We start from the raw sequence: 13,047 nt of genomic DNA, 5'->3' as shown, positions 1-13,047 counted from the left end.
TGGGGTGGAGCATTCATTCAAAAACAGAATATTGGCTTGAACTACTCTGTTTTAAATCTTATTTTCTTAATTAAACAGAAAAAGAAAATTCGTTTTCCAATACACTAACATTTACTACAAAAAAAAACATCTATTGGGGCTTCCCTGGTGGCGCAGTGGTTGAGAGTCCGCCTGCCGATGCAGGGGACACGAGTTCGTGCCCCGGTCCGGGAAGATCCCACGTGCCACGGAGCAGCTGGGCCCATGAGCCATGGTCTCTGAGCCTGCGCGTCCGGAGCCTGTGCCCCGCAAACGGGAGAGGCCACAACAGTGAGAGGCCCGCGTACCGCAAAAAAAAAAAAAAACATCTATTGACTTTGCAGTGAAGTTTAAGTGATTTTCCTAAGAAATGAATTACACACATGCAATTAAAGATTTGCCATTCATCCCTTGGTTATTTTGTTTTGCAGACCACAGTGAGGACACATGAATAGAAGAAGAAAATTTCTTCTTGCCTCAGTTCTTGCTCTCCAGAATTCTAGTTTTATATATCCTTCATGTCAAAAGTGCTTCTCTCGGATACTCCTGGTCTCCAAAAGGTAAAAATAAAGCCTGAAAGTGTGAGAAAGAAAATGCACGTGTACACTGTAGATTTCCTATGGTTCAAAGGCAAGTAAGGATTAAATTTGTACCAGGACATAAGATTCTCTTAGATTGGTTCTTCTGTAAATCCTGGAATAGAATTGGCTGGTAATCCTCTATTACTAGAGGGATGTTTCAGATTATCTCCAAGTCTTTACTAAGTACCTGCTTCAGAGAAGAAAACTAATTTCTCAGAGAGGAAGTCACGAGCCTGTTGCAAAAACTTAGTACACTTCTGGGATATCCCTGGAAATAGTGTAGGGGTTTTTTGTTTGTTCATTGTTTGCTTATTTTTGCATAATCTCCAGATTCTTTTTTAATAAATGAATAAACTCCCTGAGAACAGGGACTTTGTTATTGTAACCTCTGTATCCTTCAGCACCTAGAACTGTGCTTGGCACATAATACTTTATTATGGTGCCCAGATTCAGGCCAACTAGACCTGAGAGCCTAGGATTCTTCTCTGATCTTTATAGAGTACAGGTGAGAGGTTAGGGTTGGAGTTCCTTAAGAATACATTCTCTCTTCCTAGGGGTGAGAATAAGAATATCTAGTAAGTACCTAGTAGTATGTAAGTAGAGTAGTAGACCAGCAATATGCTTAACTAGTCTTTTTTGTCTAGTTAGCATTGTATGGGGAGGAATTGACAGTTCCAACCCACACCTGGACTCTAAATCATCCTTCCAGTAGTTTTCGCTATTTCTTTATTCAAGTGCTCATTTGTAAACTGAGAGAAAGAACCTATTTGTGTTATTCATCATTAAATCCTCAGCATTCAGCCTATGGTTTAGTTCATAGAAAATACACAATAAATGTTGAATGAATAAATGACAATGTGATAGTGTCTAGGTTGTCTTTGATCTAGACTTAGCTTCACTCATTTTCAGGTTCTTACCTATTTTCTGAAAAAACTAAAACCCAGGGACTGTTTTCCTTTGATCAGGACCTATTCTTAGAAGCAGTGTGGTAAAATGGAACGATTTCAAACTTCGGAAAACACAACAGGTTGTAGATAGGCTCTGACACTTGATAGTTCTATGATCTTGGGCAAGTATACTTTACCTATTGCATTATATCCTGGTGATTAAAAAGCACAGTTTCTGGAGCCAGACTGCCTGGGTTCAACTCTCAACCCTGCCACTTAAAGCTGTGTAGCCTTGGGCAAGTCACTTAAATTATCTGGATCTCAAAACGGGGAAACTAATAATATCTGCTTCATAGGATTGTTGTGAATTAATAAATGCTTCAAACATTGTATGATACATAATTAGTAATAGATAAATGTGAAACATTTTTAAAACTGAGTTTTTTCCCCCAAGTCATTTAAAGATAATCTATAACAACCATTTAGGTTGAACAATACTGCCATTTTTACCTCTTTAGACTGGTAATAACAATAGATAACATTAATGAATGTTTACTATATGCTACACATGGTACTAGGAACTTTGTAAGCATTATATCTTTTAATACAACAGCCCTGTGAGGTGATGCTACTGTTAATGCCAACTTTCAAAGGAGAAAATTAAAGCTTAGAAAAGTTAAATAACTTGCCCCAAATCACAAAGCCAGATAGTTAGTGGCAGAAATATATTCAAGCCTAAACAGTCTGACTGCTATCTAGATCCGTAATTACTATATTACCTCTAAATTAGCAGTGAAATTTGTATCCAGAATGATACCTCCCCCTCTCTTTCCCAGAGTTTAAGATGCCCCCAGAAAACTGAGCTCTAATTGGACCATTTAGTCACATAAAATCCACAGCACTTTGTCCTTGCCTGTGGAAATGTAGTCCACAAAAATATAGCCTCTCCTCTACAGATATTACATTAACAGTGCTACACAAAGTCTATTCCCATAATTTCCAGTGCTTATCTTTTCTACTGTTATCTCTGCTTTCCTTTTTTCTTACCTGGAGTCAGTTGTAAGCCAGCACAGGAAACAAATTCCTCACTGCTGCAGCACAGCAAGTTTATGACAGAGGAATTCCACACTGTAGCCTTTGCAGAAGATTTTAGAGACAGTGAAGAGCAAAAAGACTGCTTCCTAAAAGTTTTTCATTGAACCCCAAATCCTTAGTGACAACCACCATAATATGTTTTGTGCTTTATGGGATTAACTTTTTTCTCTTGTTAACCTCCAAGATTAGAGCAGTGGTGGTTTTCAAATTACTGTTCTGCAGAGCCTTAGGGTTCTATGCTTCTAGAAGGAGATAGGATTAGAGAAGTAATAGTGGATTGTGCTGACTAGTAGGTAGGGCTTTAGGGTCCCCACTTTAGTTTCAACAACAGCTCCATTCTCAGCCTTGAATTAGGGCTCCAAATTAGATTTCTTTTCAAAAAAGATTCCATGACATAGATAAAGATACAGATAAAGAAATTAAAATGTAAAAACTATATGTACAGTTGACCCTTGAACAACACGGGGCGCCAGCCCTCTACACAGTATAACTTATAGTTGGCCCTCCATATGTGCAGTTCCTCCGTTTATGCAGGTCCTCCATACCTGTGGTTCCTCCATATGCACAGTTCCACATCCAAGAATTCAACCAACCACAAAATATATAGTACTATATAGTATTTACTCTTGAAAAGATCCATGTATAAGTGAACCTGTTGCAGTTCAGACCTGTGTTGTTCAAGGGTCAGCTGTATAAAAGTTAGTTTGGTCCTTCATTATCATATTCATATATATGTGAATATGTATATATACATATGTACACATTTGTATATGTGAATATGGTAATCTCATATGAGGGAACAAACATACATACATATATATATATATATATATATATATATATATGATTTTATATATGTATGGGAGAGGTGTATGTACTCCCAAAAATTATGAGCAGGAAAGGGGACTCATTTGTCCACATAAGCAATCCGGCCAGCCCAAACATGTAAATTGCCCTTCTGATTCACTTAACGGGACCCATTATCCTTTTGGTCTAGAAATCTGTCTCTGCACTAAGAACTTTCTTTTCCTGTTATTTTTTAATATTTTTCATTACCTTTACCTGTGAAATATGTAAAATATTGTGTGTTATGGTTATGTGTGCAGTTTTCTGGGGGAGAAGAGAGTCCATTGCTTTCATCAGATTTTCAAAGGGTTACTAATCTCATCAATTTTTCTACTTTGGAGCTAAATATAAGTACACTAACCTAGAAAAATAAATGAATGAAAGAATGTTTTAACTGGTATTAAACAAAAAAGGTAGCAAATACAGGTATTATTTTAGATAGATCCTTTCAGAGGCTCTTTGGGGTCAAAACTTTTCATAATAATTCTAAGGCATAATTTGCCTTTTCACTCATTCTCGTAAAAGTGCATAGTGGAATTTTCCAGAGGCTCCATGACATGTGATATCACAGCAGAGTGAGCAGAGAAGGAGGTATGAGAATCCAGCTGTCTATTAAGACAGACATTAAACAGGTTTGCAAAATATAAAGCAATGCCACTGTCTTCTCACTGATTTATTTTGGAACACAGTTATTTTTTGTAAAAATATGTTCTTTTTGTTAACTATGTAATGGATCTATTTTTTAAGGTATTAATAAGTATTTTTTAGAATTCTCACTTTCATTTAACTTCTAATTTTCAATTGGAAATATAGATAGATATTACCCACATAAGCAAAAGCTCTTTGGTATTCTCAATAATTTTTAGGAGTATAAAGGGTCCCTGAGACCAAATATGTTTGAAAACTGCTATTCCATAACAAATGACATTTTGGAAATAGGGGTGCCTCTAGAAGTTAAATCAGAGGACTGTGATTTGAATGTGTTGTCTCTACCCTTGCTTCTCAAAATGTGGTCTGAGGAACAGCTGCATCGGCATCACCTGGGAGCTTGTTAGAAATGCAGAATCTTGGGCCTTGTCCCAGACTTAGTGAATCAGGATCTTCATTTTAAGAAGATCCCTAGGTGATTGGTATGCATACTGAAGTTTGAAAAGCTGTGATCTGTATTACTCCATACTAACATTTATTTCAATTCAGACTTATTCCCAAAAGGATTAAAGGAAACTACATAAATATCTTCATTTTATATATAACATAAAAGTATAAATAATTTAGTGTATATATGCATTAATGCTAATAATGCATTAATACTAGTCTTTCTTAGGCTATCATTGATACTCTGTATTTCTAAGATAGTTCATTATTAACCATACTGTTCTTATAGTTATACAAGAAAGAATTCCAGGCAAGGAATTCAAAGCCCTGGATTTGGTCATAAAAATCACTAACTTTGTCACATTGGGCAAAAATTCACCCCAATTTCCCAGTTTGTGAATGGGAGTAAATGCCTTGTTTATGTATCAGAAGGAAATAATGTATGTTGAAAACATTTGTAAACTGTAAAACACTGATGCACATTAATTGTTAAGATTTGCTAAGAATTTTACATTAGATCTGAATGCGTTATTAGTACATAATTTTTAAAGGAGTTCTAATATATATTTAAAACACTTAATTCATTTCACTAGAACTTGGTACTAATGAGGTTTTATGCCCCGATAAGTCGATTACCTTCCCTTCCTTCTATGGCCAGACTACAACACAAACTCCAGCCAATTTGGTTAAGATTATATGAATGTATTGGCACAGATCCATCATCAGTGTGGAAAAAAAAATTAATAATTAGCACAGGTGTAATGATGATGAATCAGTAACTTCTTTTTTTAATTTATTTATTGGTTTTATTTATTTATTTTTTTGGCTGCGTTGGGTCTTCATTGCTGCGCACGGGCTTTCTCTAGTTGCAGAGAGTGGGGGCTACATGGGCTTCTCATTGCGGTGGCTTCTCTTGTTGCGGAGCACAGACTCTAGGCGCACGGGCTTCAGTAGTTGTGGCATGCGGGCTCAGTGGTTGTGGTTTGCAGGCTCTAGAGCACAGGCTCAGCAGTCGTGGCGCACGGTCTTAGTTGCTCCGCAGCATGTGGGATCTTCCCGGACCAGGGCTCAAACCCGTGTCCCCTGCGTTGGCAGGCGGATTCTTAACCACTGCACCAATAGGGAAGCCCCAGTAACTTATTATATGAAGGATTTACCTTTGTTTAAGAGTCACCTTGTGAGCCATGGAATTCAGGCTCCCCCTAGTGGCTGTCTGGCAGCAATCAAATTTATACAACTGTCTCTAACATTTTCTATTCACATTTTTAAACCAGATCATTAGCGACATGAAGAAAAAACAGTTCTAGGATTAACCATTACCATAAGATGTTTTAAGGGGTCAATTTGTTAAATTAAGGATGTGAAAAATGGATAGCAGAGTTCTAAGATATTGCAAACAACTAGAAAAGAGGGGAAGCATAAGTAGAAGTGACGGTAACCATCACAATACTTAATATAATTATGAGGGAGAAGCAGACTAAACCCATTAATTTGACAAGATCTGTACTAGATTCTTTCTTTACTTTCTTTTCTTATACTTTGTCTCATTTTATCCTTCTTCAACCCTGGATTTCACAGATGAGGAAATCTAAACTTAAGGGATTTAGTATCTATCCCAAGACCAGACTGCTAGTACATAACAGTAGTGTTATACTTGACACACCGTAGTTTTGTTTTGTTTTTTTATAAATTTATTTATTTATTTTTATTTTTGGCTGTGTTGGGTCTTCATTGCTGTGCGTGGGCTTTTCTCTAGTTGTGGCAGCAGGGGCTACTCTTCAGTGCAGTGCACGGGCTTCTCATTGCGGTGGTTTCTCTTGTTGCAGAGCACAGCCTCTAGGCCTACGGGCTTCAGTAGCTGTGGCTTGCGGGCTCTAGAGCACAGGCTCAGTAGTTGTGGCACACAGGCTTAGTTGCTCTGCGGTAGAGGGATCTTCCCAGACCAGGTTTCGAACCCGTGTTCCCTGCATTGGCAGGCGGATTCTTAACCACCGTGCCACCAGGGAAGCCCATACACAGTAATTTTTGATAAGAAAGGCTTTGGCCAAAAAAGTGATAGAATTCAAACTTGAAAAAAAAAATCAACTAATGTCTAAACATGACCTAGGCCATCTCCACTATTAAACATGAACCACCACCACCACCACCCCCCCAAAAAAAAGAATGCCTTTTGCCATAATTGCATAATTGCCTTACAAACAAGTTAAACAAGATGTTTTGTACCTAGTTTTTGTAATCTAATAAATTCTCAGCATATTTCAATGAATTAAATTAAAGAAAGTAAAGTTATTCTTATAATAATGAGAAAAATATGACTAGGTACTTTGTATATAAATATTTATTAAATGTTTCAAGATTATTCATTGTCCTTTTAACAGAAGATAGACTCAGGTCTTCTGTTGGTGTGGTGCTTGCTTCATTATATCTAGTTTGCCCCCACCCCCAACCTCAGACTATAATATGCCTCATTTGTTAATGATGATTTAGCTACCCAGTAACAACCAACCAGCCACCCTCCCTCCCCACACCCCTCTCTCTCCCCACACACGCACACACAGTTTTCCTTCAATTTCTATCAATTTGGTGCTACTTAATTTAAATCAGTAAAGTAACTATGAATAGAGAAAATTCAAAAGAGGTTGATCTGACAGCGTTTAAGAAGGACATAACTTGTACATTTTGTACACAAAATATTATTTTTAATCTTTACTTTTCCAGATTTGTTTTACATCATATTAAAAAAAAGTAAGTGAACGTCTCTATGCTTTTTTTCCTCCACTTTTCCAGGTCTAATTGTCCAAAATGTGGCTCTACTGGTGAAGCTGAAAATGCCAGTTACAGATATAAGCTTGCCTTAAAAGTTGCAGAATCAAACAAATTATTTGGTATTACTGTATTTGGAAGCTGCTTAGATGCCTTTTTTGGTCTTACAGCCACTGGTTTGCACAGGTAAGAATATTTAAAGCATTCTTTTTCCTAGCTACTATTTTAGTACATCAATAGAATTTGAAGACATGGGGGTTTTTTGGTTTTTTTGTTTGTTTTATTTATTTTTGGCTGTGTGGGGTCTTTGTTGCTGCTCGTGGACTTTCTCTAGTTATGGTGAGCGGGGGCTACTCTTTGTGGCAGCATGCGGGCTTCTCACTGTGGTGGCTTCTCTCTTGTTGCGGAGCACAGGCTCTAGGCGCACGGGATTCAGTAGTTGTGGCGCGTGGGCTTCAGTAGTTTTGGCTTGCGGGCTCTAGAGCACAGACTCAAAGGTTGTGGCGCACGGGCTTAGTTGCTCTGCTGTAGAGGGATCTTCCCGGACCAGGTCTTGAACCCGTGTCCCCTGCATTGGCAGGTAGATTCTTAACCACTGCGCCACCAGGGAAGCCCCCAAAGATATGTGTTTTTAAGGTAATATGCATTTAGTAAAAACAGATGATCACTCGACCTCAGATCATCAGTTCATTTAAAAGATAATCAAGTGAGAAATAGATGTTTATTTACTGAATACCTATTGTGATGATGTTAAACCATGCTCCAACCAAACTGTAATTAGACTATTAAATTACAAAACTCTAATCCAAGTTAGAGAAATATATAATAAGAAAGTAGGGCTTCCCTGGTGGCGTAGTGGTTGGGAGTCCGCCTGCCGATGCGGGGGGCACGGGTTTGTGCCCCGGTCCAGGAGGATCCCACGTGCCGCGGAGCGTCTGGGCCTGTGAGCCATGGCCGCTGGGCCTGCGTGTCTGGAGCCTGCGCTCCGCGACAAGAGAGGCCACAACAGTGAGAGGCCCGCGTAGCGCAAAAAAGAAAGTAAAATTGTTTCAAACTGAAGGATTTTTCAGATCAAGTGGCTAAGGTCTCTTGAGGTGGAAGAAGCTATTTGAAGGAATATTTGCATATCAGAAATTGAATTTTGTCATTTATTTCATTTGCATTGCAAGTTCATCTGCATAGTTTGACCTGTTAAGAGAATGTAAGGATATATATAAGCAACTGAAGTTTTTTTCTCCCCTTCAGTCTTCTGCCCTCCTCCCCTAATACTTAACAGAGGAAATCTCTGTTCATATCCTTATAGTTGAGAGCAAAGTGATTTGAAGAAAGGGAGGGCCAAGGGACCACAGCCAGGATTGCCAGCGACGAGGAAAGACTTCCCCCTCTGCTTTGAAGAGAAGGGTTAAAGATCCCAGCACTACTCCCACTGACACTTTTAGAATAATTGCTGGGCCTGATTACTAGGCAGGCATCTACTTTATTCACACTTGATCAGTTGTTTTTGTCTTTCTAGGCTATAAGAACCTAGAGGGAACAAAATGCGTAGCTCTTAAAGTCACTTTTTTTCCCCCTATATGTAACTCAAAAGTTTCATGCTGTATTTTCAAACTAATTGTGTCTTCTTTATGGAAAGTTAAAATTTCAAAGCTTATCTCTTCCCATTTTTTATTTTCTTTCCAATCAAGGTACATTCAAGATCGTAATGAAATTCCAGAAACACTGGACAGTGATGCAACTCAGACCCTATTAACTAAAGCAGTCGAAACTTGCTTTGTTGGACAAAGCTTTATTTTTGGAGTGACGGTAATTGAGACTAGCTTTCTTTTTATTATTATGCTAACATTTCCATTGTAATGAAATGATTTTAATTTTCTAAATAGTTTTTAGGAGTCATAAGTGTGAGAGCCTGTGGAAGCACTTTAAGCTTTGTAAAAATAGGCTATAGGTGATCTGTTAAAATACCATGTATGACAACTTCCTCTTTCAAAAGTTAGAAGAGCCCCATTCAAATGCATTCAGAGCTTTAAAAATCTAAATTTATTATAAATTCACAAGTGTTAGATATTTTGTTTTGATATTTGGTATTTACTGTACCCTCTAAATTCAGTTCAGGTTCTGTAGTAGAACTTTCGTCAACTCTAGCTTTTTAATCTTATCTATAAAAGGAGAAAGAGGGAACTAACCTTGAAGGCAAAGTAGCTGAGTGTTGATAACTGTAAGAATAGATTAGGAAGGATCATCTTAAATAATTATAAAAGTGACTATAGAAAAAGTCCAGAGAATGTGCTGACTGAAGGAGTAATCGTTTTCTGTCTCTTATATGCTAAAGGGAACAAATCAGTATTTTGCCTACACTGCAGTCAGGGTTTTAAAAAGCGGAATACAGCACTTCACAGCTGAACAGTGAGAAAACCCAAAGGGAAAATGAAACCAGGAGCTACAGAGGTTTTCTTTCTTAAAATCTCAGACGGCTCTTTTTCTTCTTTTTTTTTTTTAAAGTGAGAACATTCCTTTAAACACTGAAAGCTTATGGAAGCTAATGAGAAATATAATAGCAGTTACCATTTATTGAGCAACTACCATTTGCTAAGCACTATAGTTTTTTGTGTGTTATTGCTAATACAGTAATCCTGCATTTTTATCCTTATTTTATAAATGAGAAAACTAAGGCTCCTAATAACTTGTCCAAAGTCCCAACACTAGGAAATTTTAGAACCAAAATTTAAAGACAAGTCTCTTTACTCCAAGGTTTACTTCCCCATAATTTCAATTCCTCTAGCGTTAAACCCTATAACGCTAGAGGAATTGAAATTACAGGGGTGGGGGTTATAGTTGCATCTGTTTTTAACCTTTTAAATCCCTGTTTCACATTTGAGTCAAAGGAAGAAAATATTATTCTGATTTAAATTCATTTACTTCTTTCACAGAATTTTGAAAGCCAACATCAACAAGGTTCAGGTTCCAGTAACCTCTTCGAGCAGTGCTCAGACCACAAGAGAGAAGTTAAAGCGCTAGTAGCTTGCCAGATTGTTCTACCAGACCCAGGTGTCGTAGGCTTCACTGTCATTGACTATTTCCATCGGCTTTTGCAGCTTTCTGATACCAGGAAACTTCGCTGTGACTCCCAGGCACCTAATAGCCACCTACTTGCTTTAGAAAATTCAAATAGCGATGTCAGCAGCATATGTGGCCCTGACAGCAATTCTTATTGTTTTGAGTCCCATGGCAGTGATGATTTTTCAGGATTCTGGCAGCTATCACTTGAACTCACTTCCGTTGTTTCACAACTGACAGATGATGATGATTTTTCAGCTTCAGAACAAAGCAAGGCCATTGATACTCTTCACCAGAACAGAATGTGCATCTCCTCTGCAGAGGCCACTGGTTCCAATAGCTGCCACGATACCATTCAGGGTTTATGGAGCCCTGTTTCTTATATGGATCCAAAGAGTACAGCACAAAAGCTGGGTGAAGAACTTGGCTTACAAGCTAATCAGCCAAGTACGGTTCATAGCAATCATCATGAAATTGGAGTTCCTGGTTCTAATTTATTCCCTTTGAAAGTGCAAGAGCCCCTTGAGCCAAGTAATACAAAATCCTTCCATAGTGCAGTGGAAGTTAAAAATATATATTCCCAGCGTGAGCTAACATGTCACCAGTATCATGATGTAGATAACCCCGCTAGCTTTCAGGAGAGATCTGTGTGTTGTCCACCTTCATCACTCAGACTTGAAGAGATAGCTGGGGGTTCTCAGGACTGTGACCCTGAGATCTGGGCTGACCTTCCACTCTCTGAAAGCCTAAACAAATTTCTGGCAGCTATCGAAAGTGAGATTGCTATAACCCAGACAGATGGCAGTAGCAGGAAATGTCATGTAGATAATGACGTCAGTAAATTACATGCAGACCACAGCAGGTTATCCGTGACTCCACAGAGAACTACTAGATCCTTGCATGCACCACCTATAGGCTTAAGATCACCACAAGCAACAGTCGAAGCAAACTCCAGCAAAAATAACTTCCTTTCCAACTGTGAAGCAAATCCAAGTCCTAGCGTTCATAAGGAGTCACAACCAGAGAACACAGCAGAGACTATCTCTATAAGTAGTAGTGAAAGAGGCATTTCTGAAAATCTTCTACCAAATGTTTATCTGTCAGTTCTGTTTCCATCTTCAAAAGGCTCAGGCACAACAGTTACTCTTAAGTCTACCAGAATTCCACCACATGAGGCTGAAATTTCACTTAAGCACGATACTTCAGAGACTGACCATTCTTGTCTCAATAGCAAATATTTTAATGGATGTGGAAAAAAATCACTATCCAAAATGAGTGAAAAGTTAACAACTTTGAGTTCTAGGAGGTATAATGATGTTTCCAACCTTCACAACTTAGAAAATAAACAATACTGTAGGTGGCCAAAGAACCAGGGTGACAGTTTGACAATTTGCAGGAAACTCACATATCCTTTAGAAGCTCTTTGCAGTATGCCAAATAGAAGTACGAACGCATTGAAAGAAATGTCTTATGAGCACACTGGTAATAACCTAACAGCAAACAGTTCTGCTGGTCATGAAGGTGGCTACAATGCTTCTGCTGATCTCTTTGATGATAGTCCTAAAGAAATGGACATGGCAACAGAAATGACCAAAAAGTCACAGGATATTTTGTTACAGTGGGGAAAGTCTTTGGCAGAAAGTCATCATACAGAATCTGATTTTTCATTGAGATCATTCTCTGAAAACTCCAGCCAGTCTTCACAAAAATTATCCTTGCAAAACACATCTGCCTCTCTGTATCTAAAAACATGTCCCTCTCCACCTCATTTTCAGTCAGATTCAGAATATGATTTTGAAGATAGCCAAGACTTTGTTCCATGTTCACAGTCAACTCCAGTTATAGGATTCCACCAAACTAGAATTCATGGAATGACAGGAGCTTTCAAAAAATTACCTGCCTTTTATTTGGACCTTGATGCTGACTATAAAAAGACAAGGATTTCCACTGTAAATGATGCACAGCAAACCACCCCAAGCTGTCCAAAAAATATAAAGACAACTAGCCAGAAATCCAGAAGCCCTACTATATCTAGTATTACACAACCAGAGATCTCCAACAACTGTCCTGTTGCTAAGTACCTTGAAACTGATGTTGATGAATGGGTCCCTCCTACCACACAAAAAGTATTTCCTTCAGAAATGCTTGGATTCCAGGCCATGGGTCTAAGGAAATGCCCTGCTGCTTATAATTCTGATCAAAAAGAGTTACCAAGAAAAAAACTGAAATATGTCAAACAAAGAACTGATAAATGCCTAATTAAGAAAAAGTTAAATTTGAAGAATATGCTTACAGCAGCAGAACAGAAATCTCCTGACTGTAACAGTACAGGGTTAGGCTGGATTTTCAAGGAGTCGGTTTGGGGACTTGCTTCCCGTTCAGAAGTCAAATGTTGCCTTCCATTTTCAGAAGGTTGGTCACCTTCAGTGCCTGAAACTAAAAGTGCTTGGTCTCCTGAATTGTTCTCATAAAATGTCACCTGAACCCAATTTCTGAGCTTTTAAAGGTAAGTCTGTTTGGAAACTCTTGCCTCCAGTGTCATGGAAAGCATTCTTACCATTTTGAACACTTGAAGAGAAGCAAATAGAAAAGAGGTGCTGTTGTGCCTTTTTAAATGGGGGGAAGCCATTGTTCTTCCCAGTGTTTTATCCAGAATACTCTGATTTCAGATAATTTGGCACTTTATCTTATATTATTGATTGTACTTA

The 13,047-nt window shown here is 38.2% G+C and overlaps 1 protein-coding gene across 1 annotated transcript; it reads left to right on the top strand.

The window, feature by feature from the left end:
- Positions 1-465: 465 nt before the first annotated feature.
- On the top strand, positions 466-12,810 carry DDIAS (DNA damage induced apoptosis suppressor). The gene is made up of 4 exons (XM_007447360.1): positions 466-578; positions 7,310-7,471; positions 8,971-9,088; positions 10,213-12,810. Exons 1-4 carry the CDS (start codon positions 466-468, stop codon positions 12,808-12,810), a joined length of 2,991 nt encoding a protein of 996 aa, XP_007447422.1.
- The last annotated feature ends 237 nt before the right edge of the window (positions 12,811-13,047 follow it).

The sequence above is a fragment of the Lipotes vexillifer genome, unplaced genomic scaffold (assembly GCF_000442215.2).
Source record: "Lipotes vexillifer unplaced genomic scaffold, Lipotes_vexillifer_v1.1 scaffold824, whole genome shotgun sequence".
NCBI classification, from domain to species: Eukaryota; Metazoa; Chordata; class Mammalia; order Artiodactyla; family Lipotidae; genus Lipotes; species Lipotes vexillifer.
This window is presented reverse-complemented; position numbering and strand designations above follow the sequence as displayed.